General features: G+C 40.1%; 1 protein-coding gene across 1 annotated transcript; it reads right to left on the reverse strand.

The window, feature by feature from the left end:
- Positions 1-14,628: 14,628 nt before the first annotated feature.
- Positions 14,629-23,471, reverse strand: LOC149161018 (uncharacterized). Its single transcript, XM_089434755.1, has 5 exons — positions 23,339-23,471; positions 17,435-17,469; positions 17,215-17,347; positions 16,746-16,846; positions 14,629-14,988 (listed from the first exon to the last, which is right to left on the reverse strand). Exons 1-5 carry the CDS (start codon positions 23,469-23,471, stop codon positions 14,629-14,631), a joined length of 762 nt encoding a protein of 253 aa, XP_089290881.1.
- Between the last annotated feature and the right edge of the window lie 2,339 nt (positions 23,472-25,810).

A 25,810-nucleotide genomic window follows, 5' to 3' on the forward strand; every position in this document is an offset into this window, starting at 1 on the left:
AATATTCAATATTATGCTTTTAATGTTTTGAGTAATGTAAAAATTTCTATTTAAGTATTAAACTTTTTATTAACAATTTTAGATGGTAACTACATTTTTTTTTCTAAATTGGAAATTTATACTTTTAATGTTTTGAATAATATAGAAATTTCTATTTAAATATTAAATTTTATATTAAAAATATTTTTTATAAAATTAAATAATATAGAAATTTCTATTTTTAAATATTAAATTTTATATTATTAAAAACACTTTACCAAATTCCATCATAATTGTAATATTATTCTTAACCTACAATTTACACTTTATTATAATTTTTTTTAACATAAATAAAAATTATTCCCTAATTCCATCCTAATTGTAATATTTTCAACCTACCATTTACAATTCATTATAATTTTTTTTAATATAAAAACAAATTATTTAAAAAAATACCGTACCGAATTGCAATTTCCGAATTCGCAGTGGAACCGAATCATACTATTGTATCTATGATTTAAAACATAGTTACCAAATTTTAAAATTCGGCAATATATCTCTTACATATATTTAAATATATCATTTTTCCAATGTTTTAAATCATTCAAAGGTATAATTTATAATATTGAAAATGATAAAAAAATGTTTTAAAATTATTTGGATTTGCACATAACATTATATATTAGACTTTTTACATTTAAAATAGCAAGTATGATAATAGGTTTTAAGAATTTTTGTCTTGCTACACCATAAATTATATGATAATTAATATAGAGTGAATTTCCAAAATATTCCGCATTACAATAAACCATCTAAATTTTATATTATCAAGTATTTTAGATTGATAATGAAATAATATATTAAATATTTGTAAATATGTAATGACCCCAGATTATGTAAATATGAAAATTTACTGTGGTAAAAGACATTAATACAGTTGTTGTTTATGTTTAAAAACAAAACTGTGACAAACTATTTTGATGAAAGTAATTTAAATATTTTCTTGAAATGCTGGCAGCCTCTAAGAGGTGGATTTAAAAGAAAGAGTTCAGTTATAATAACTGATGGAAACTACCCTCCCAGAACAGGAAAAGTCCTGGCTGTGGGGAGGAGGTTCTGTGCTGTGGGGACAGACAGAAGAAAAGACTTTTCCAAGAAAAGGAAAAGAGAAAACAGTGGTTAAGTCTGGTTAGGACCAGATAACCAGGCACAGAGTGCACAAATCTTGTTGAGGACTTGAGGTCTGCAAGATGGCTCGGGGGGAGAATTCCGTCTGAGGGATGGATCTCATGGCTGGGTGGAAGAGCAGAAACAAGCACAGGTGACTTACTCGAGAAACCATTCCTGATACTGATGAACCAGGTACGGCTTCTAGATGCAGAGTCCCTGAATGATTATAGATATACAGTGAAATTTACAGTTTGTAAATAAGGATTATGTTTATTTTCCTAAATACTGTTGTTGTATACAGTGATTCTACAGTAGGGATTTATTCTCCTAAACACTGTTATGTTGTAAAACAACTGCATAGGTGTAGTTGTAAATGAAAGGTCAGTTTCAAATCAAGAGACATAACCCAAACTAGCCGTGTAGTAAACAAAGCTACAACCCTTGTGGTAAATAAAGCTGCAACAGATGTAGTTAAACTAAAGACTGGTTATAGAATAAGAAGGGAGAAACCGGCTATTGAACAATAATCATCATGTCATAACCTTGTCGGAGAGACAGAGGCACTGTGCTGACATCAGAACAGTGAATAACAGAAACAACAATGCAGGGCTCATGCATATAGGCAAACACTACCTTAATGTGTCAACAGAAACAAGCTGGAACGCTCTGAGTCTGAGTGAGAGCGCCGACAGTGGTCGGATTTCAACACATCGACGGAAGGAAACAAACTCACTGCTATCATATTAAAGACTGGTAATATGTAAAGAAAACAAATGAACTATCCCGACCAGGGAATTTATAATGTAAACTGTGTAAACAGAGAGCGAAAAACTGTATTTCCTTCCAGTACATTAGTGATACGAAGCTATAAACGCTCGCTGATACATTAAGTAAAGAAAAACCATGCGTTAAGAGAAGCAAGGGAAAGACGAAAACCCCTTTATAGAACCCTGTACATGTTACAAACTTAACTCTGAATATATATATATATACTACGGCATTTTCCAAGGAAAAGAAGATGCATGATACGGCTAACCTTTCTAATCAAAGGCATCCTGTACGAGTTCATCAAGACAAGAGTTTACATAGTAAATGACAGACGGATGAATCGAAATTATAAGCAAAACTTGTGGTAATAAAACAACCCTCATACATTGTCCTGAGAACTGTTAAATATACAGAACACATTCATAGAATATAAAAGCCTTGTTACCACGGAAATATAGACAGCGTACAGTTCTGTTTATAAATTACAAAAGAATATAATACCCGAAGCAGAACCGTAGTGGGTAATGTCTGTTCATACATTAACAACGGGAAAACCCCAAAACAGAACCTGGACCCGGTTGTCAGACTTGCGTGTTACAGCCAGATCCGAAGTCACATGTCTAGGAACGGATATGGTAAACCAATAAGCTGAGTATGCCGCAAGGGGCTGCATTATAAACAAAAATAAGTTCTTAAATACATACAACAGAACTCAGAAGGGTTTCGCCGTGGATAACCACTCCATAGGACGGGTCATGGACTTGACCAGAAGACAAAGAAAACCTAGATACAAACTATGAGGGTTCTCTGTGGAGAATACCTCAGCAATCGATGCAAAGAGACCCTCGTTCGCACGGCGGTCTGCATATCCATCATTTAAACAACTCAATCGAAGGTCCATGAGCTCTTGTGAGCAGGAGAAAAGTAATAAATCTGAGGGCATACCTGTGACCGCCGAGAGGGTGGTATCATCTTGTAAAACCGCTTTGGCACCGCCAGAGGGGTTCAGATAGCCCAGATGTGCGCCCTGTAAGCAAATTGAGAACCAGTCATAAGAAAACGTTACCGATAATGAGCACTGTAATTATATATAAGCTGTAGACTTAAGAGACGAGTCCCATATACCTGTGTAGGAGTTATGTCGGGCACTTTCCAGTCTTCGGGCAACTGCAGGTGAAGAATGTAGCGCTGGTGAGATTGAACCAGGGGATGAACGCCGAGACGGAGCCGGAGAGGGCCGAACAAATGAATAAACCCCGAGAACATTCAGATGAGTTTTGTAATGACTTAAACCCTTGCGCGCATCTCAGCCTTTGGATCCAAAGGGGAGATCCTGACCGTCTATGCAAGGCGGGAACCCAAAGCGTAAAGGTCGAGATCACTGTGACCGAGATGTCACATGGCCAAAGTAGCCAAGCCTTGCCACCTGCCTCGACAAGGACTGTAGTCATTAAGGCAAGAGTGAGCTGGCACCTACAAGGGCTGCGGTAGAACCGCCAAAGCCCGAGCCACATTAAGATACACTGTAGAACTGGCAGTCTAATAGCTGGCTCGTACATGGAGTCAAAGCATATACAAACACCCGTATGACAAAGCAATATGACAGTGCAGTGTATGGCCACGTAGCTTATAACCGGGATTATAACAGTAATCTAACCATAGGCTAAACAGCTATGAGTACGTGGCATATGTATAGTAATATTTAAACATACGTGCATACATAAAGGTTGGAAAATCATGTATGGTGTAACAAAATTTTTTTTTTATGTAAATGAACGGTGGTGTGACAAATTGGTATCAGAGCCCAGTTTCAACACTGTGGCCTCAAGCAAAACATGTTTCACTGTGCAGAAACATACACCATGCATATGTATGTAAGATAATAATTTACTTGACTGTTGTTCTGTCTATTTAGGGGTGAACTACAGGATTACAACAGCTAACAGTCAAGCCAGAAAGGAGACGAAATGCAAGGAACCGGCAGTAACCCTCGGGAGAACCCGGAGCTGTGGGTACAGTTGGGTGAGGAAACACGAAGTACCAATCTGGCAATACTGGAAACTATTCAAGAATTGAAAAATGAGATGGCACGTTTGCAAGAAGACAACACGCGTTTGACAGTTGAACAAGAAAGGATTCTGAAGAGTTTGTCGGACAGGCAAAATCCACCTCTATCTAACCCCAGCGCGGAACAGCAGAGGGTGACAGAAGAACAGAATTATCAGATTGAACTTGAAAATTCAGAAGGCAAAGAGGATCATTCTGACAATGTACCAGAGCAGCAAACTTCAAAACGTCAGAGAATGGAGCTGCAGGGAGAATTTCGAAAAATTAAACCCCCACATTTTGACGGCGAACAGGAGGAAGCAGCTGAAGCTTGGTTAATAAATATGAATAAATATTTTCAGTTGTACGAGTATGATCATAACTTGAAGGTGAGATTAGCTATCTTTCAGTTACAAGGTAAGGCAACCTTGTGGTGGGAGGAAATCAAGATTGTCAAGGGGGTAAGCGAACGAACCATTACCTGGGAGAAGTTCCAGAAATACTTCAAAGAAAGGTACTTGACTGAATGCTTCTACGATGAAAAGGCAAGAGAATTCCATGATTTAAGATTGGGACAGCAGACAATGGACGAATTCATTAATCGCTTTACCTCTCTGTTACGTTATGTACCATACATCAAGGAGGAAAAGGCCAAGGTACAAAGGTTTGTGAGTAGCTTACCTTCATATATAAGAGAGAGGATTGAATTTGACAATCCTAGAACCATGGATGAGGCTATTCGTAAGGCGGGGATCTGCTACCAGCAGAATAAATAGAAGGGGGATACTTCAAACAAAAGATGGAATGAAAAAAAGAGTAGTCGGATGGTTGGAATCAGCAAGGGAGGTCGCAGCAGTGGAAGTAAGGGAGTTGGTAAAGGATTAAACAGCAGATCTGCTGCAAAGAATGCGCCCCGATCTAGGCCAATGAGTGAATCTAGAGTAAGTGAGCAGCCTGTTAGACCAGAAGGTGAGGGGATGACCAGACCCCCAGTTCAATGCTGGGGCTGTGGAGGACCTCACTATGTTAAAAACTGCCCACAGCGAAAAGGGACAGACCAGATATCCCAAATTCATGAAGCTTCGACTGTTGGGGACGTGGCGTGTAATGTACCCAGAATTAATGCAGCTTTGGAGGACCGCCAAGCGGAGTACCAGCCGACCATGGTTGAATTTGAAGGTAAAATTTCGAACCTTTCTATAGTTGTTCTTATAGATCCAGGAGCTACTTTAAGTTATGTTAGCCCAAGGATAGTAGAACATTGTAAGTTACAATCTGAAAAATTTAGAAATCCATGGTTGGTACAGTTAGCTACAGGAGCCAAGAGACGGGTCTTGGCCAAAATAAATAACTGCTCTCTAACCATAGCAGGGTAGCCAATAGTGGCAAACTTAAACATACTACCTTTGGGTTCATATGACATCCTGATTGGAATGGATTGGCTGGAGAAACACTGGTCCTTAGTGAATTGCAAGACAAAAACCATTTACTATAAGGATGACCGTGGAGAGCAGCAGGAATTACAAGGAATTAAGCATCCTGTGCAGATTCGACCCATTACAGCATCTCAGTTAGCTAAATGCATCAGAAAGAAATGTCAAATTTACGCTATTCAGGTGGGATACGCAAATCAGAAAGAAAAGACTACTATGCTGGGTAACATTCCGGTGGTACAAGAATTTGCAGATGTTTTTCCTGAGGAAGTACCGGGATTGCCACCTAAAAGAGATGTGGACTTCACTATTGAATTGATTCCGGGGGCAGCACCCGTGTCACGGGCACCATACCGAATGAGTGTACCAGAATTAACAGAATTAAAAATGCAACTGCAGGAGCTGCTAGATAAAAATTACATCCATCCCAGTGTATCACCCTGGGGAGCCCCAGTGTTATTTGTCAAAAAGAAAGATGGAACTTTTCGGATGTGCATTGATTATCGTCAGCTGAATAAGCTCACGATTAAAAATAAATATCCTTTGCCTAGGATAGATGAACTTTTTGACCAAGTGAAGGGGGCAACGGTATTCTCTAAGATTGATCTGCGATCTGGTTATCATCAGATCAGAATTAAAGAAGAGGATATCGCTAAGACAGCTTTCAGAACGCGGTATGGGCATTATGAATTCGTGGTGCTACCTTTTGGGCTGACCAACGCACCTGCTACCTTCATGTGTTTGATGAACAGTGTGTTTCACAGGTTCTTAGATAAATTTGTGTTGATATTCATAGATGACATTCTGATTTACTCCCGATCAAGGAAGGAGCATGAAGAACACCTCAGATTGGTGTTGCAAACTTTGCGAGAACATCAATTATATGCAAAGTTTAGTAAGTGTGATTTCTTTAAGGAGGAAATACAATACTTAGGCCATGTAATCACAAAGGAAGGCATTGCAGTTGACCCTGAGAAAATCAGAACTATAATGGAGTGGCCAATACCAAAGGACGTGGTAGATATTAGGTCCTTTATGGGGCTAGCAGGTTATTACAGAAGATTTGTGGAAGGCTTTTCAAGGGTAGCATACCCTATCACCTCCTTACAAAAGAAGGGAAAGGTATTTAAGTGGACCTCAGAATGTCAGCAGAGCTTTAAACAGCTCAAGCACTTACTCACCACCGCGCCCATATTAAGTATAGCTAATCCTAATAAGGATTACGTGGTCTGTACTGATGCAAGTAAAGAAGGTGTGGGAGGAGTGCTGATGCAAGAGGGAAGAGTAATTGCATACGAATCAAGGAAATTGAAGGAACATGAGCAGAAATATTCTGCTTACGACTTGGAGCTGGCAGCTGTTATTCATGCACTGAAAATGTGGCGACACTACCTCTTGGGGAGAAAATTTTTGCTGTTAACAGACCACCACAGCTTAACAAATTATTTCAGCCAACCCACTTTGAATGCGAGGCAAGCTCGTTGGGCTGACTTTTTAAGTGGGTTTGATTTTGAAATTAAACATTTAAAGGGGAAGGAGAACCGAGTAGCTGATGCATTGAGTCGAAAGGTACAATGCGTGTGCAAGATTTCGGTCAGTAAGTGGCAGAGTACTCTACTTGAAAGGATAAAAACAGCGGCTGATCAAGATGTTGTTTATCAGCAAATTAAACAGCAAGTACAACAACTTTCTGGTAAGGAAATACAACAGGGGTATGAGCTAGATGATGCCGGAATGCTGTATTTTAATAAAAAGCTGTATGTACCCAATGAAAATAGTCTTAGAAGACTGATTATGGACGAATTTCATACCAGCCATTATACCGGGCATCCGGGGTACCAGAAAATGGTTACCGCTCTTCGAAAGGAATATTATTGGCCAAAAATGAAGAAGGAAGTGGTCGAGTATCTAGCGCGATGTTTAGAATGTCAACAGATTAAGGCGGAGCATATGCATCCAGCAGGGCTGCTACAACCCTTACCCATTCCGGAATGGAAATGGGAGACTATTTCCATGGACTTTATAACCGGATTGCCTCGAACGAAGAAAAATAATGATTCCATTATGGTGGTAGTGGATAAGTTAAGTAAGGCAGCACACTTCATACCTGTACAATCAACGTATAAGGATGTGCAAATTGCTCATATTTTCATGCAAAATGTGTTCAAATTGCATGGACTTCCGAAGGTGATTATCTCTGATCGTGATGTTAAGTTCACATCAACCTTTTGGAGGACATTGTTTGCTGAACTGGGAACACAGCTGAACTTTAGCACAGCTTATCATCCCCAGACCGATGGCCAAACGGAACGAGTAAATCAGGTAGTGGAGGACATGCTGAGAGCATGTGTTATGATGAAACCAACTCAATGGGAGGAATACCTCCACCTGGTCGAGTTTGCTTACAACAATGGGTATCATTCCTCAACACAGTTGAGTCCTTTTGAGGTTCTGTACGGGCGGAAGTGCCGCACACCCTCAAGTTGGGGTGGACCTGAGGATAAGTTACAAATTGGTCCTGAGATGCTCAAGGAAATGGAAGACACGGTAAAAAGGGTGCGTGCTAACTTAAAAGCTGCTCAGGACAGACAGAAAAGTTTTGCTGATCGAAAGAGAAGGTTCAAAGAATTCCAAGTTGGGGATCATGTGTTTGTTAGAATCCAACCCAGAAGAAGTACCTTGCAGTGGAGCGGGTGTGCCAAACTTGCACCTCGCTATTTTGGACCTTTTCAAATCTTGGCAAGGGTGGGGCCGGTAGCTTATCAACTCGCTCTACCAGGCCATATTAGGATCCATAATGTTTTTCACGTATCCGTATTAAAACAATACGTCTACGATCCTAAACATGTGATTCAATGGCAGAATGTTCGGGTAAGAATTAATCTGGTCATCCTAGATAAGCTTTGTTCCTAAACAAGAAAATAACTAAATCTGTTGCTGATTGCAGGTCGAGCCGGAAGGCGAGGTTCTGGTCGAACCACTGACCATTCTCGACCGGAGAGAAGTGCAGCTGCGGAAACGGGTTATTTTCCAAGCTAAGGTGTAGTGGCAACATTATGGGCCTGAAGAGGCCACTTGGGAGGATGAGGAACTCCTTAGAGAAGCTTACCCGAATTTGTTTGAGGGAGACGGACATCGGGACGATGTCCAATCACAGGAGGGGGAGATGTAATGACCCCAGATTATGTAAATATGAAAATTTACTGTGGTAAAAGACATTAATACAGTTGTTGTTTATGTTTAAAAACAAAACTGTGACAAACTATTTTGATGAAAGTAATTTAAATATTTTCTTGAAATGCTGGCAGCCTCTAAGAGGTGGATTTAAAAGAAAGAGTTCAGTTATAATAACTGATGGAAACTACCCTCCCAGAACAGGAAAAGTCCTGGCTGTGGGGAGGAGGTTCTGTGCTATGGGGACAGACAGAAGAAAAGACTTTTCCAAGAAAAGGAAAAGAGAAAACAGTGGTTAAATCTGGTTAGGACCAGATAACCAGGCACAGAGTGCACAAATCTTGTTGAGGACTTGAGGTCTGCAAGATAGCTCGGGGGGAGAATTCCGTCTGAGGGATGGATCTCATGGCTGGGTGGAAGAGCAGAAACAAGCACAAGTGACTTGCTTGAGAAACCATTCCTGATACTGGTGAACCAGGTACGGCTTCTAGATGCAGAGTCCCTGAATGATTATAGATATACAGTGAAATTTACAGTTTGTAAATAAGGATTATGTTTATTTTCCTAAATACTGTTGTTGTATACAGTGATTCTACAGTAGGGATTTATTCTCCTAAACACTGTTATGTTGTAAAGCAACTGCATAGGTGTAGTTGTAAATGAAAGGTCAGTTACAAATCAAGAGACATAAACCAAACTAGCTGTGTAGTAAACAAAGCTACAACCCTTGTGGTAAATAAAGCTGCAACAGATGTAGTTAAACTAAAGACTAGTTATAGAATAAGAAGGGAGAAACTGGCTATTGAACAATAATCATCATGTCATAACCTCGTCGGAGAGACAAAGGCACTGTGCTGACATCAGAACAGTGAATAACAGAAACAACAATGCAGGGCTCATGCATATAGGCAAACACTACCTTAATGTGTCAACAGAAACAAGCTGGAACGCTCTGAGTCTGAGTGAGAACGTCGACAGTGGTCGGATTTCAACACATCGACGGAAGGAAACAAACTCACTGCTATCATATTAAAGACTGGTAATATGTAAAGAAAACAAATGAACTATCCCGACCAGGGAATTTATAATGTAAACTGTGTAAACAGAGAGCGAAAAACTGTATTTCCTTCCAGTACATTAGTGATACGAAGCTATAAACGCTCGTTGATACATTAAGTAAAGAAAAATAGTGCGTTAAGAGAAGCAAGGGAAAGACGAAAACCCCTTTATAGAACCCTGTACATGTTACAAACTTAACTCTGAATATATATATATATACTACGACATTTTCCAAGGAAAAGAAGATGCATGATACGGCTAACCTTTCTAATCAAAGGCATCCTGTACGAGTTCATCAAGACAAGAGTTTACATAGTAAATGACAGACGGATGAATCGAAATTATAAGCAAAACATGTGGTAATAAAACAACCCTCATACATTGTCCTGAGAACTGTTAAATATACAGAACACATTCATAGAATATAAAAGCCTTGTTACCACGGAAATATAGACAGCGTACAGTTCTGTTTATAAATTACAAAAGAATGTAATACCCAAAGCAGAACCGTAGTGGGTAATGTCTGTTCATACATTAACAACGGGAAAACCCCAAAACAGAACCTGGACCCGGTTGTCAGACTTGCGTGTTACAGCCAGATCCGAAGTCACATGTCTAGGAACGGATATGGTAAACCAATAAGCTGAGTATGCCGCAAGGGGCTGCATTATAAACAAAAATAAGTTCTTAAATACATACAACAGAACTCAGAAGGGTTCCGCCGTGGATAACCACTCCATAGGACAGGTCATGGACTTGACCAGAAGACAAAGAAAACCTAGATACAAACTGTGAGGGTTCTCTGTGGAGAATACCTCAGCAATTGATGCAAAGAGACCCTCGTTCGCATGACAGTCTGCATATCCATCATTTAAACAACTCAATCGAAGGTCCATGAGCTCTTGTGAGCAGGAGCAAAGTAATAAATCTGAGGGCATACCTGTGACCGCCGAGAGGGTGGGATCATCTTGTAAAACCGCCTTGGCACCGCCAGAGGGGTTCAGATAGCCCAGATGTGCGCCCTGTAAGCAAATTGAGAACCAGTCATAAGAAAACGTTACCGATAATGAGCACTGTAATTATATATAAGCTGTAGACTTAAGAGATGAGTCCCATATACCTGTGCAGGAGTTATGTCGGGCACTTTCCAGTCTTCGGGCAACTGTAGGTGAAGAATGTAGCGCTGGTGGGATTGAACCAGGCGATGAATGCCGAGACGGAGCCGGAGAGGGCCGAACAAATGAATAAACCCCGAGAACATTCATATGAGTTTTGTAATGACTTAAACCCTTGCGCGCATCTCAGCCTTTGGATCCAAAGGGGAGATCCTGACCGTCTATGCAAGGCGGGAACCCAAAGCGTAAAGGCCGAGATCACTGTGACCGAGATGTCACATGGCCAAAGTAGCCAAGCCTTGCCACCTGCCTCGACAAGGACTGTAGTCATTAAGGCAAGAGTGAGCTGGCACCTGCAAGGGCTGCGGTAGAACCGCCAAAGCCCGAGCCACATTAAGATACACTGTAGAACTGGCAGTCTAATAGCTGGCTCGTACATGGAGTCAAAGCATATACAAACACCCGTATGACAAAGCAATATGACAATGCAGTGTATGGCCACGTAGCTTATAACCAGGATTATAACAGTAATCTAACCATAGGCTAAACAGCTGTGAGTACGTGGCATATGTATAGTAATATTTAAACATACGTGCATACATAAAGGTTGGAAAATCATGTATGGTGTAACAAATTTTTTTTTTTATGTAAATGAACGGTGGTGTGACAAAATATTTTTTAAAAATATATACTTAGAATATCAATTACTAAATTTTAATAAAAAAATTCATTTTGAAAAAAACAAAAATTTCTATTTACTCAAATAATTTATACAATTTTATAATTATCATAAGTTTCTAAATATTTCATTTCTTGTAAATTTCTTGTTGCATAAAACTACATCTACCATTATCATTTATTAACGTTAATCGTATGCCATTAACAGTAAATGGGATGCTCGAATTTGTAACTATTATTAAAAATCTGCCAAGAATCTAATATCTTAAACTCAAATATCAAATGCATTTTACCGAATCCGAACTCGAATTGCCGTTTTAATTTGCAAATCGAATCGAACTGTCAAATTTCCGAATTTTTTCGGAAATACGGCCGAATTTGGTAACTATGCCTTAAACTTGTCCATGAACTTTTTTATTAAGTTTAGTTAATGTTTCTACTTTCCAAGTGTTTTCAATCATCCTCTTATGGTATATCTTCCAATTTTGGACAAGATTTAGCTAAATACCATGCTGTAAAAGCACCTTACACTCTTATCCCATGAAAACGTCTCTACCAAAACATACAAAGAGTTGGTTTTGCAGTTGATTTCAACACAACTCAATTCGGTTTGTGGGATAACTATGGTTAGTAAGTTGTTCCGAAAATTAAAGTGTGGAATGGATTCCAATAAAATACACATACATCAAATTACAATTTGGCGCCAGGAAGAACCCTTTCCTAATGTCATCAACTTTTGTAGAAATATTTGTTAACACTGTAGATGAGTAAATTCATAATAATTATGAAAACAATCTATTTCTATAAAAAAAATTCATCTCCAAATCTTTTTTTGTTGGAAGCCTCACTCTTGACCTAGGATAAAGTTCTTGAAAACAACCACAGATGAAAGTATTGTAAGTTACGAATTTTTTTGGGATTCAATGACTAAATAAGGAATGCCTCTCTTGTTCTACCCATGTAAGCATGGAATTCGGAAACCCTTTTGTATTATTCTTTTAAAATTTTACTTTTCTTTGTTCTTCTCCTTTCAAATCTTTAACCTTGGCTGTTTTTGTGTTACAGATATGACCCGTAGTTGAAAATTACTAAAAAATCCAAAAATCATCTCATGAAACTACAGTGTGATATATTATGTTGTGTAATAAAGTGTGATTAAAAGCCAATTTCCATCTTTTAATTCTTTTATGAGGCTTCAATTTCAATTATAAAATTATAAAAAGTTTTTAAAAATCTGCCATTAAATTGTAAATAAATGTATTTTGTTTGTTTTTTTAGTTTTATGGACATCAAAGTTAAGGTCTTTATTTTAGGTTTGTTGGAAGGTCAATTATCCCTATGATGTATAGTAGATATTCCTCTGAAGTGAGATATAAAGGTATGGTGTCTATTAGCTGAAGGTCAGGTTATCCCATAAATGTATAGTAGATATTAAGTGTAATAATGTACAACAATGGAATCTTCACTATCATATAAAACTTTGAAGTGGAAAGGACTACACCTCCAAAATTTGGGCACCTATGTTTACTTGTAGATAACTTTTACAATTAATCCAACAAATGTTCCAAATTTACTAATAAACACGAAAATTAAATGTTGTTTTCCTTATTTAATAAAAATTATGAGATAGAGGTAAAATAATAAATTTCTAAATATAAATATAGATATATTATGAATTAAGATTAATATATATTTATCTTCAATTATGAATTAATTTAAATAAATAATCATTTTAAATTATTAATTTTCTTTTGTATGGTTAATAATCCAAACTTATCATTATTATTCAAAACTATATATTATTATTAATATGTTCGTAGATGTACATAAACTGAGCAGAGAAACCTTTAATATGAAGCTCGAGACTCTTAACATAGGATGTTAATAGTGTTATACAATAATCAAAGTGTTTTTGGTATCAAACCAACTAATACTCCATATGATGTCAGGAATATGAATCCTCTACTGTCCATATGATCTTTATCGAGTAATAGCTGCAAAGTGAGTGATACAGATCTTTGACAGATTTCAAGACATATGTCATGACACCTTTGGAAACCTGACGAGCAATCAAAGGCTGAAAAGTACTTTTCAAGTCTCTTATTAACAGAAATCGTGTAGCCTGTCCAGACGGACAAAAACAACTCGGATAAGTTCTCTGACAAAGCCATAAGTTCTCTGACAACTTTAATTTGATTAAATAAAAATGATTATATATCACAAGAGAAAATGGAGGAACTGTCAGTAAGCAAACATATCATACAGCTACAACTACAATCTTTGGTGTCCGTTTTCGGATCCAAACTAAATTCCCCTGCTCATTTTCCAGTTCAAAATGGTGAGCTCCATGCTTGTGATCATAGGGTATAACAGAAATGGCGGCCAACATTACAGATGATGCCAATCCTCGTAAGTCATGTTTTTATAGTACCTTTTTTGAAGGATAAACAGCTTGGACGATACATAGCCACGATACAAATGACTTTCTGATATCCAAAATATTTGAATAGTAAACAGCTTTGTTAGCTTTGAATAGTAAATCGCCATTATTTGGGGCTTATTTTGTCGAATAATCCTGGACTTCATCAGGTGCTTTTGATAAAGGAGCAAAAGAAAGAGACAGAAAATATTCTGCACACTCAAATTGAATCATTTTGAAATTTATAAATATTTATGTACCCAAAAAAGCCAAATCTTCAGGAATAAACTCTCTTTTGTCGGATGAACTTCCAATCAAGTTATAATAGTTTAGGTGTCCAAAAAAACCAAAATTTCAGGAATAAATTTCAGATGAACTTCCAATCAAGTTTTCTTTTATATTTTGCCAGTTATGCTGCCAACCGTATCGGTTGACATTAACGACAACTAGCATCAGTGCCAAGTATAAAGGACATGTATTTTACTAAATATTCCCTGAATTTTCCCTGGTTTAATCGCTCTTAACCTGCCATTATTCACTTGCTAGAATAATGGTTGTATTTGCACATGGCTGTATTTCTTTTCAATGTAGTGTTAGAATTTGATTAACATTCCCTCTCTTTTTTGGGCTGAATATTTTGTGAGTTTGCATCTGTCTCTTTTAGGTGATACAAAGCCACAATAAAATGAAACCCTAAACCATCCCTCAACTACGGATACATTTAGTATGATATATTTTATTAAAAAATAGTGAAGACATATGAATTACACCTTATCACTCTCCTGATTTATTGGAGAACAACCTCTTCCATAGTTCTTGGAAGAGAAAGAAACAGGGATGTATCTGTATAAGAAGTTGTTGCGGTGTCCAAGAAGTAGAGGGTGAAAATCATAATACAACAGCACAGAAACATGGGAATGGAGCCGAACGTCCAGAGAAAAAGAGGAAAGGAGAAGTAGAAAGCCCTCAGACCCAAAGACCAAAAATAGCTCGCTCTATTCAACGCTTGGCTCACATAGCACTGCGAGTGCCCTTCCCCGGGTTTGCTAAGGGGCACATTTATGAGAAAGCTGACATGGCTATAGTACCTAATGGACTGAACATTGAACAGAAATGCTATCAGAAAACAAACAAGAATGACGAAATACTAGATAAAAGTCGTTAAATCATACACAATTACAGAAACACAATCATATTATGCATAACTGGTGTATGTGTAAACACACTCACACACTATTACATTCAGATTACTCTTTTAAATAGAGTTTCTGAGATCCAACTTATTCCTAAATTAGATAGAGAGGTTGAGAGAATTTCTCAACCATCACAAACCAACTTCTTAAATATGGAATGTAAGAATTAACTCCAACATCCCCCCTTAATGATTACATTACATGAAAATAACAAAATAATCAAGCTTATCAGTAGATGCTCCATCAAGCTGCCTCATAACCCTCGGAAAGGTGTAGTTGGCAAGTTGGATTCCCGAGTTCTCTCAACTCCCGAATCAAGGACCTCCCGAAGTCAATTACTGGACAACATCCCAATCTGTCGCATAACCTCATTAGGAAACCACTTCCATGTCTACCACTAATGAGGGATCCTTCCCTAGATCCACAACTGTCATACTATCTGGACAACCATCCATATTGAGCCTTACTGCTACTTGATCTTTAAGTACTGGCATCAGACACATAGTTGAACTGCTGGTTATTTTTAAAAGAGTTTAATAGGTTCACTCTCTTCATTGAATTCATCATCGGAATTCAATTGGTATTCATCTGTGGTTATATTTGCTAATTCTTTCCCTTTTAACACATCACAAGCATGACTTCTGCAATTCCATGCTGTATGCCCAATTTTCCTGCAATAGTAGCATTCAATGTCACCTTTGTTTCCATTTTTCTTTCTCATCCTTGACTTTGTCCACAAGGAATTTTCTACATGACAGATCTCTTCGGCATCCTCTGGTTTCAGTCGCTTTTCCTCCCCTAGAAGTGCTGCAATTGTCTCTTGTAATGTTTGTGTAGACATTTGACTCAAAGTGAAAACAACATTATTATAACTTGAAGGAAGACTATTTAATAATACAGCTTTAGCATCTTCATCCTCCACCTTAGTCCCAGCTTCACTTAATTATCTTAAAAGAGACATTAAATTATTTATATGACTGGACATAGATGTCTCTTCATTCATTTTCAGACTAAATAATTGTAGCTTTATGGAAAAAATTTCATTTGTAGATTTTACATCAAACAATTGAGCCAAATGTTCCCATATTTCCTTTGATGTTTTAGTAAGATCTACATGATGTAATTGTGAATCAAAAAAAGCAAGTCCAATAATAGACTTAGCTTTGTTATCTCTATTTTTCCATTCAAGTAACCCTTTGGGATCTATAGGCGCTGCTTCTGAACCATTCACTATTCCCCACAAGTTTTTATTCATTAATTGCAGTTGTATTTTTACTTCCCACGAGGGAAAATTCAAACCACTGAATTTGTCTAACACCATAAACTCCATGATAAAAGATAAGAGAAAATAAAATACCTTTTCTAAAATGGCGAGAAAAACCCTGTTGAGGAAAAAAAATGATCTTACAGGCTTGGGAAAAAACCATGTGTTCCTCACCTCTTTCGATCAGATTCAATTATAACTGGGCGTTTGGAATCAGCTGTCAAAAACAACATTGGCGCACAGCTTCATCAAGGGTTTAAATGAGCAACATTTTTTTGACAGGAACACTGTCAGGCATGGCGACGATGGTTGGACGCCCGCCCTCGATGCCACAGGTTCGATCCCTCTTTCGCTCGTTATTACGCATTGCTAGCAGGTTCCCCGATTACAACATACGAAAGTATGTCAAGAGACGGACAGCTGAGGGCTTCAAACAAAATCAACTACTGAAGGATCGAACGGCTTGTTCTTGCATTCCTCGATGGTAAATCCCAGCCTGAGCAGAATGGCATCCGTGGCCTCAGTGCGCCAATAGCCGTCTTGACCTTCTACAAATTGTTCGAGATAAGACGCGTTCTTGTCATCCCCTCTCGCCCTAGGGTATAGGCGTTTGATAATCAGTTTCTATATTTCATAAGGAAGACGAGGTTCAGAATCGTTAAATCATACACAATTACAGAAACACAATCATATTATGCACAACTGGTGTATGTGTAAACAAGCTCACACACATTCTGATTACTATTTTAAATAGAGTTTCTGAGATCCAACTTATTCCTAAATTAGATAGAGAAGTTGAGAGAATTTCTCAACCATCACAAATCAATTTTTTAAATATGGAATGTAAGCATTAACTCCAACCATACTTGAAAGAAGACCGCATTCTGCTGTCATCTCCGTATATAAAAGCAGCGACCCCCCGATCTAGAGCTGCCGACGAGGATGCCGATGAGCGAACTGAGAGTGATGGCCGTGGATGCAAGAAGAGTGGAGGTCATTATGTTGTTCCGCAGGGTTTGAACTGCCAGCACACCGTTCTTGGTTCCATCCTGCAAAAATGAAAACAAAAATCAAGAACCAACACTATAGTCTCGCAAACCAAACCAGTGAAGGGGAATATGAAGGAATTGACTTACCGCCATTACTCTATCGACCCAAATTTCTCGGTTAAGGGCATTTGATCCGGATTTAAACAGGAACGCAACAAATTACAGAGATAACCATATACACAAAGATGCAGCGGAAATAATACTTCATTTCATTAATGGAAAATACTGAAATATGCTTACAACCAGAAATGGAAATAAACAGCTAGGGCGATGGTAGCTTATCTCTGAGGAGAGATGTGATGGCTACATGCCTCTGAACTGTATTACAATGAGGCTCGAAGGCCTATTTATTGTTGAGAAACAATGGAAAACCCTTAACATTCCAAAACCTAACCCTAGGAGATGAAACGCCAAACTGTGGGCCCCGTTTTGGGGTAAATTGGTACATCAACTTCCCGGGGTCGTAACTTTGGCATATGATCTCCGTTTGACGCGTACAATAGCTCATTAGAAAGATCTATCCGAGCACTATCATTGTTGGAACGGGCAACCCATGTTGTCCCCGGATTCCCCAAAAAACGTCATTTAGGGCCTCAAAACGGATCCGGAAGTTCAGGACCCGAAAAACTGCTAAAAATAGTAAGTTGTGCTACAATTAAGGAAACTGAAAATGCTGAGAAAGACAATGGTGGGGGTCCAGGTGGACTTGGCAGGTGGCCACCAATATCCACCTGGATCATTCCTCCCCCCTTAGGAAGCAATGGTCCCCATTGCGTTGAGCTCCTCCATGAGATGGGGAAACTTCTGTTGAACTTGTTCCCTGGTGAGCCACTTGCCCTGCTGAAGGAGTTGGCCTGCTTTGACAACTCGATACAGTTGGATATTCTGTTTGCGAGTGTTCTTGATCTGTGTGTCCATGGTCCGATCAGTTGCAGCTTGTTCCATGTAATCTGGATTTAATTCTGTGGGTTTGAGCTGTTCTGCAATATCGAATGTGTCTAGCAATGGTGGAAAGTATGGCCGAAGGCGGTCCACATTGAACACTGGGTGCAGGCCAAGGAATGGGGGAATGCTGAGCTCAAATGCATTGTCTCCCATAGCCTTGGTAATGGTGTAAGGACCATATCGGAGTGGTCTCAATTTCCGTTAGGCTCCAGTAAGGCGTTCCTTTTGCAAATGCAACCAGACTTTGTCGCCCACCTGAAACTTGTGTGGCACCCGATGTTGATCATGTCGCTGCTTGTACTTGGCATTTGATTTCTCAAGAATGTCATGGACCTGCTGGCGAATATGTTGGATGCGCTCAATGAAGCTGGTGGCCTTATCTGTTTCGGACTGGACATGAGCTGAACTCATGTGAGTAGCTCCAAGTGGCATGGCCGAATCAATGGGGCATAGTGGCTGGAATCCCAAACCCACCTAGAAAGGGCTATGGCCAGTGGAGCTGTGAAGAGCTCGGTTGTAGCTGTGCTGAACATAGGGGAGGCTCTCGTCCCATGTGCGTGGATGCTTTGAGTTATACATGTGCAGAATGTGCACAATCATCATATTGACAACCTCTGTCTCGCCATCAGTTTGAGGATGGAAGGCTGTGGACTTCGTGAGTTTGGTGTCCAGCATTGACCAGAGACTGGACCAAAATGTGCTGAGAAACCGACTGTCCCGATCTAAGATGATAGACTGTGGGATCCCAAAGTGCACCCACACTCGTTCAAAGAAGAGTTTAGCAGTGGCTTCCATTGTGATATTCTTCTTGCAGGCCACCATAATGGCCATCTTCGAGAACCTGTCGACGACCACAAAAACACAGTCATTTCCATGCTTAGTGGAAGGGAGGCCTGACATGTAATCCATGGAGATGGATTCCCAAGGTCGGCTAGGGGTAGGCAACGGGGTATAGAGGCCGTGCTTCTTAATGGTCGGTTTGGCAATGGCACAGGCAGTACATGATCGGATGTACTTCCCAACATCCTGTCGAAGATTCGGCCAATAGAAATAATTTTGCAGTACTGCCACTGTTTTCTCGACCCCGAAATGCCCAGCAGCCCGACTGTAGTGTGCTTCCCAAATCATCTTGGCACGCTCGCTTGAAGGAACACAAAGGTGACCGAGGTGGCATAATAGGGCATCCTGGAGGTGAAAATCTGCAACATGCCGACCCTCCAAGAGTGTCTGGTATGTGTGGCCGAATTCTGGGTCGCTTTTGTAGAGAAGTGGCCAATCAGAAGTCTCGTGCCCATAAGAGTTGAGCACGGTGGTTAGCGCCATGATCGGTGGTCGACTGAGGCAATCTGCAACATTATTGGTGCTGCCCTTTTTATACTTGATATTCAAGTGAAACTGTTGCAGGTATGTAGACCACTTCTGATGGCGATCATTCTGCAATTTCCCTTGGGTCTGTATGAACTGCAGGGGTCGGTGGTCTGTGTGGATGACCGTTTCCTTCCCCAAAATGTAATGCTTCCATTGTCGGCAGGCCTGTACAATGGAATACATCTCTTTATCATAAGTGGGGTACTTCCGGACTGTGTCTGAAAGTGTTTCACTGTGATATGCCACTGGATGTCCATGTTGAGTAAGGACTGCCCCAATAGCATAGTCAGAGGCATCTGTCTCGACCTCAAATGGTTGTTTAAATCTGGTAACGCGAGCATGGTGCCGTGCAGAGGCGATCCTTCAACTCCCTGAATGCCTTCTGTTGAGATTCAGACCAAAAGAATTTTGCTTTCGCCCCTTCCTTGGTGACTTGACTCAAGGGCCAAGAAATATGAGAAAACCCCAACACAAACCTGCGGTAGAAGTTGGCAAGACCTAGAAAGCTGCGGAGCTCTGTTAGAGTGGTTGGAGAGGGCCAATCCCGAATGACTTGGACCTTGGCTGGATCGACATGCACCCCCTGTTCATCAATGATGTATCCCAGATACTGAACCTGGGTCATGCCAAAAGTGCATTTCTCCAAATTGGCACATAGCTTGTGTTGCCGCAGTGTTTGGAGAACCTGTCGGATGTGGTGGAGGTGCTCTTCCCAACTCTGGCTGAAGATCAGAATGTCATCCAAGTATACTACTACAAAGGAGTTGGTGAATGGCCGCAAGATGTCATCCATTAGCCTCATAAGGTTGCAGGAGCATTCGTCAATCCGAAAGGCATGACCAACCATTCGAAGAGGCCCTCCTTGGATTTGAAGGCAGTCTTCCACACATCGGAGGGTTCGATTGGTACCTGGTGATATCCTGACTTCAGATCGATCTTGCTGAAATATTTCGCCCCCTTTAGTTGGTCTAGGAGGTCATCAATCCGCGGGATCGGGTACCTATTACGGACAGTGATCTTGTTCAGCGCCCGATAGTCAATACAGAGTCTCCACGTCCCATCCTTCTTCTGTACCAACACGATCGGGCTCCCACAGGGTGATGAACTCGGACGGATGTGACCTTTCTGCAGGAGCTCCTGAATCTGCCTCTTGATTTCATTGTTCTCCAAAACGGAGCGCCGATAAATTGGTCCATTGGGTAGCGGCGCACCTGGGGTCAGATCGATGGAGTGCTTGACTTGACAGTGCAGAGGAACCCCTGCCGGGGAGGTGAAGATGTCCTCGTACTCCTCCACAATCTTGTCCATCTGTAGTTGTCGTGCAGAGGGACCCCGTTTGGAGGCCGCGGCCACTGTCTTCTTCTTTCCTTGAGGGCGTATCATCAGGAAAACAAATTTCCTGGTTTTGGAAATGATCTTACTGCATTGTTTTGCAGTAATCAAAGAGATGGCGGCAGGTGGTGCTACCTCTGGTATCCTGAACAACTTATTTCCCAATGTAATAATAACAGCATGGGGCCTTGATTCATACACAGCATGTCGCTTCCACAAGTATGGTTGTCCTAGTAATACATCACAAACTTCAAGGGGAGCAATGTCACACAATACCTCATCCGTGAAGGGCTTGATGTTGTATGGAAGGCGACACTGCTGGCTCACGCGAAGATCTCGTCCTTGGTGAAGCCACCCAATGGTGTATGGTTGTGGATGTGCTGTGGTCGGTAAGCCCAACCGCTTCACGACCTCTGCCGAAATGAGGTTCTTTTGACTCCCGCTATCAACAATGAACTGTATCGGGGAGCCCTTTACCCACATCTGGGAGTGGAAGAGACGCTCCTCCTCCTCTGGATCTTCGGGTTCATTTTTCTGGATCTTTGCGGTAGCAACAGTGGCGCTGGGATCCGCATCAATGATCTGCTTCCCTTTTTCATACCCCTTATCGGGTTCTGACTCAGAGTCGGAACATGCATCTGATTCTGAAACCTTTAGCTCAGCCACCAGTGACTGCTTGGCCCGACACTCACTTGTGTTGTGAGTGGAGCTCTTATGGAACTCGCACCATTTTCCAGTGTCCTTTCTCGGCTTCGCGGCGCTGTTCTTTGCTTGCAGCTTCGGCTGGTTGTCTTGGGCTGTCCCGCCTTGGCTTTGTCCTTTGTTCTGTGGTTTAGGGGCACCTTTCCCCTGCTTTGGATTCGCAGATCCAAAGTCTCGCTTCTTTTGTTTAAACTTCTGCTCGACCTTGACGGCATATCGGTATGCTGCGCCGAGCGAGGGGATGTTTAGGAATTGTATTTCTTCCTGGATGTACTTGTGCAGGCAACCACGGTATTTGAGTATCAAATGTTGCTCCGAATCCTTGATACCCAACTTTGTGCGAAGGGTATGGAAAAGATTGGTGAACTCCGGCACATCTTGGTCCCTTCCCTGCCGCAGCGTGGTCCACTTTATGTATTCATCCTCATAGCTTCCGACAGGGTAGTACTGCTCCTTGATGGCATCCCGGAACGAATCCCAGGTGGGTGCGGCTGAAAATAGTGAGCCAGTACTTTCATCCTTCTGCTCGCAGTAGGTTTCCCACCAGTCCTTGACGTGGGGGGCTGCTTTGAGAAGAGCAAAAACAATCTTTTCCCGACTCGAAAATTCATGAACAGAAAAATAACCCTCTAGCAGATTTAACCATTTATCTACGGCATCTGCGTCTATCTGACCCTCGAATATGGGGATTTCAAAATTAACTTGTACCTTAAAGGGTGTGGCGTTTCCAGAGTAGCTGCTGGAAGCCGATGCGTCGCTTTTGGGTAGCCGCTGAAGGATCTGGGCAAAACTGTCCATCATCGCATTCCGTTGTCGCTCGAGGGCTTCTTCGAGCAAGATTTTGATGGGATCTCCTGCCCCCTCGTCTTTCTTCTCGTCCGCCATGGGAGGCCGTCGGGATTTGCGAGGCTGGTCTTGCAAAGGTTCAACCAGTTCAAGCCCTAACTCCTTATATCCCGACCTTGTTGGGGACATGCAAAGAAAAACAGAGAAAAAGCAGACCGCTCTGATACCACTGATCCGGATTTAAACAGGAACGCAACAAATTACAGAGATAACCATATACACAAAGATGCAGCGGAAATAATACTTCATTTCATTAATGGAAAATACTGAAATATGCTTACAACCAGAAATGGAAATAAACCAGCTAGGGCGATGGTAGCTTATCTCTGAGAAGAGATGTGATGGCTACATGCCTCTGAACTGTATTACAATGAGGCTCGAAGGCCTATTTATTGTTGAGAAATAATGGAAAACCCTTAACATTCCAAAACCTAACCCTAGGAGATGAAACGCCAAACTGTGGGCCCCGTTTTGGGGTAAATTGGTACATCAACTTCCCGGGGTCGTAACTTTGGCATATGATCTCCGTTTGACGCGTACAATAGCTCATTAGAAAGATCTATCCGAGCACTATCATTGTTGGAACGAGAAACATCAGTCCATTCCATGGACTCATGTTGCCCCCGGATTCCCCAAAAAATGTCGTTTAGGGCCTCAAAACGGTTCCGGAAGTTCAGGACCCGAAAAACTGCTAAAAATAGTAAGTTGTGCTACAATTAAGGAAACTGAAAATGCTGAGAAAGACAATGGTGGGGGTCCAGGTGGACTTGGCAGGTGGCCACCAATATCCACCTGGATCAGCATTTAGTCCGATCACAGTGGTGGTGGGATGGCGTTTTATTCTGTATAAAAGCCATGCATGGTAGCTGCTCAACAAAAGAAGGCCTGCAGGGACCAGAGCGAAATCCAAATCGTGCTCTTCGAAACCCATTTTCTGATTTAAAGATGGAGGTGGTTAAATCTCAATCCCAAAAGCTCGGGCAGGAATTGATGTAAACTAATATTGAATGTCAATTTATATCACAAAGATGTCAACTAATATTGAATGTCAACTGAATTAAAATTTTAATTAAAAACCACATATATTCGATTTCCATTGTCTCTTGGTTTCAAGTGCGCCGATTCTTAAGACAAGGTATTCCGACTCTGTTATCGAGTGTGTGGATGGTATTTGATTCTGTTATCGCCCAGGTAAGCTAGGTTCGGATTTTAGGTTTACCTTTATGGCGCGTTTTGTTTGCTTTGTTGATTCGTTTCGATTTGGAAAAATAACTTCAGTGCCCCTCCAGTGGCCCAAAAAAGTCCAATCACACAATCTTTTAACGTTTGAAAATTTAATAAAATCTTGTGAAAAAATATACACTAAACATTTTCCACTTTGAGGCTTGATTGTATTATTGAATTTATCAATTATGTATTATTGAATTCACTATGTAATTCACCTTTGAAATGAATTGTATAAAGAAAAACACGGTGTGTGGAATTTGGTATACAAGGTATTCTATTATGTTAATTCTAATGATGGCAAAGAATAAAAATGTACATTCTGCGATACCTTCAGTAGGTCACATCATATCTGAAATATATTAATCTACACAACGTTAGTTACCGATTGTTTTCATATGCTTGTTTATCTCACCCATTTTTCTTTTAATTTTTATTTTCATCCAACAGAAAATTCATAATCATTAACAATTTTTGCAAGTAAAAAAATAAATCATAACATTTGTTGCAATTAAAAAAAATAAAATAAAAAATTATTGTTTGAGTGGTGATCTTTATGTGTATCTTACCTGCCCAGAAGATTAATGGTCTTTTACAAATCGTACCCAGAGTTTAAGATAGGGTTTTCAGCCCTATCAACCAAGCAATCTGTGCCAAATAAGCCGCTTCGACAATTCACTCGACTGTGTGAACTTCTGGAGACAAGATAAGACCGTGATTCTACTCAGTCAAACATAGACAGTGAATTGCGTAATGGACAGGAGAGGATGGCATGGAAAAAGAAACTGGAATTACTACTGATGATAATAAGTGAGAAAAACTCCAACAATACATAAGTACTTATATAAATTATCTTGCATAATTACGCACAGTTGCAAACATTTCTATCTTTTTTAATATAATCACGCACAGTTGCAAACATTTCTATCTTTTTCAATGGCAAAAGATGAGTAGCAGAGACAAGTGTACAGGAAGTTACAACAAAGACACCTTTCTTGAAAACACCCTTAGACAGAGAAGCACACAGTAGCAGTCACTGTCGATAGTGCAATGGCACTTTTTGTTGCCCAAGGTTACCTTTTGACACTAGAGCCGATAGTGCAATGGCTCAGTTTGTCGCCCAAGGTTATCTTTTGGCACCAGCGCTGAGTAGCTGCCAATTTTAGTGATTGTAGCAAAGGCAAAAACCAATGCTAATTAAATGTCAATGCCATGTTACATTGAGAAATGAGGTGTTCTAAAGAATTATCTTGCTTCATCTCTATATCAACTAATCTTCATGTTCCTGTGGTGTATCTTTTACTTTTGGGCAAGAATTAGCTAAATACCATGCTATAAAATCACCTTAAACTTATCCCATGAACATTTTTATTAAACTTAGTAAATTTTTATACTTTCCCAGTGTTTTCCAATTGTCCTCATGTGGTAAATCTTCTAATTTTGGGTAAGACAACTAAATACCATGTAAATGCACCTTAAACTTATCCTATGAACAAAGCTCTCCCAAAAGTAGTTTACTGCGACACAACTCAATCTCCTCTTTAAATTCTCAATGGAGCTAGTGTGCCAGATAACTGTGGCTGGCAAGTTGTTCTAGTCATTGAAGTGTGGAATGGATTCAAGTAAAATATACATACATAGAACTACAATCTGATGCAAGGAAGAACCCTTTCCTAATGTCATCAACTTATGTAGAAATGTTTGTTAACACTGTAGACGAGTGAATTCATAATAATTATGCAAATTTTTTATTTCGATAAAAAATTTCATCTCGAGATCCTTTTTTGTGGGAGGCCTCACTTTGCCACCTAAGATAAATTCCTTGAAAATGACCACATATGAAATTAGTGCAAGTTGTTAAATGTTATTTTCCTTGTCACTGCATATCTTTACTAATTCCTTCAAACTTGAAATATGTTTCTCTGGATCAAAAAGTAGCCTAGTTCCAATATATGATATGAGGATCTTTTCTTTGAGCGAACAATTCATCAATAGAAAGGTCCTTCTTCAGTGCCTCTAGCATTGCTCACTTTGGCTCTTTGCTTT

This window comes from Pinus tabuliformis, chromosome 5_2, assembly GCF_031772625.1.
Source record: "Pinus tabuliformis cultivar Carrire ecotype Pingquan chromosome 5_2, CPIR1, whole genome shotgun sequence".
Taxonomy (NCBI): Eukaryota; Viridiplantae; Streptophyta; class Pinopsida; order Pinales; family Pinaceae; genus Pinus; species Pinus tabuliformis.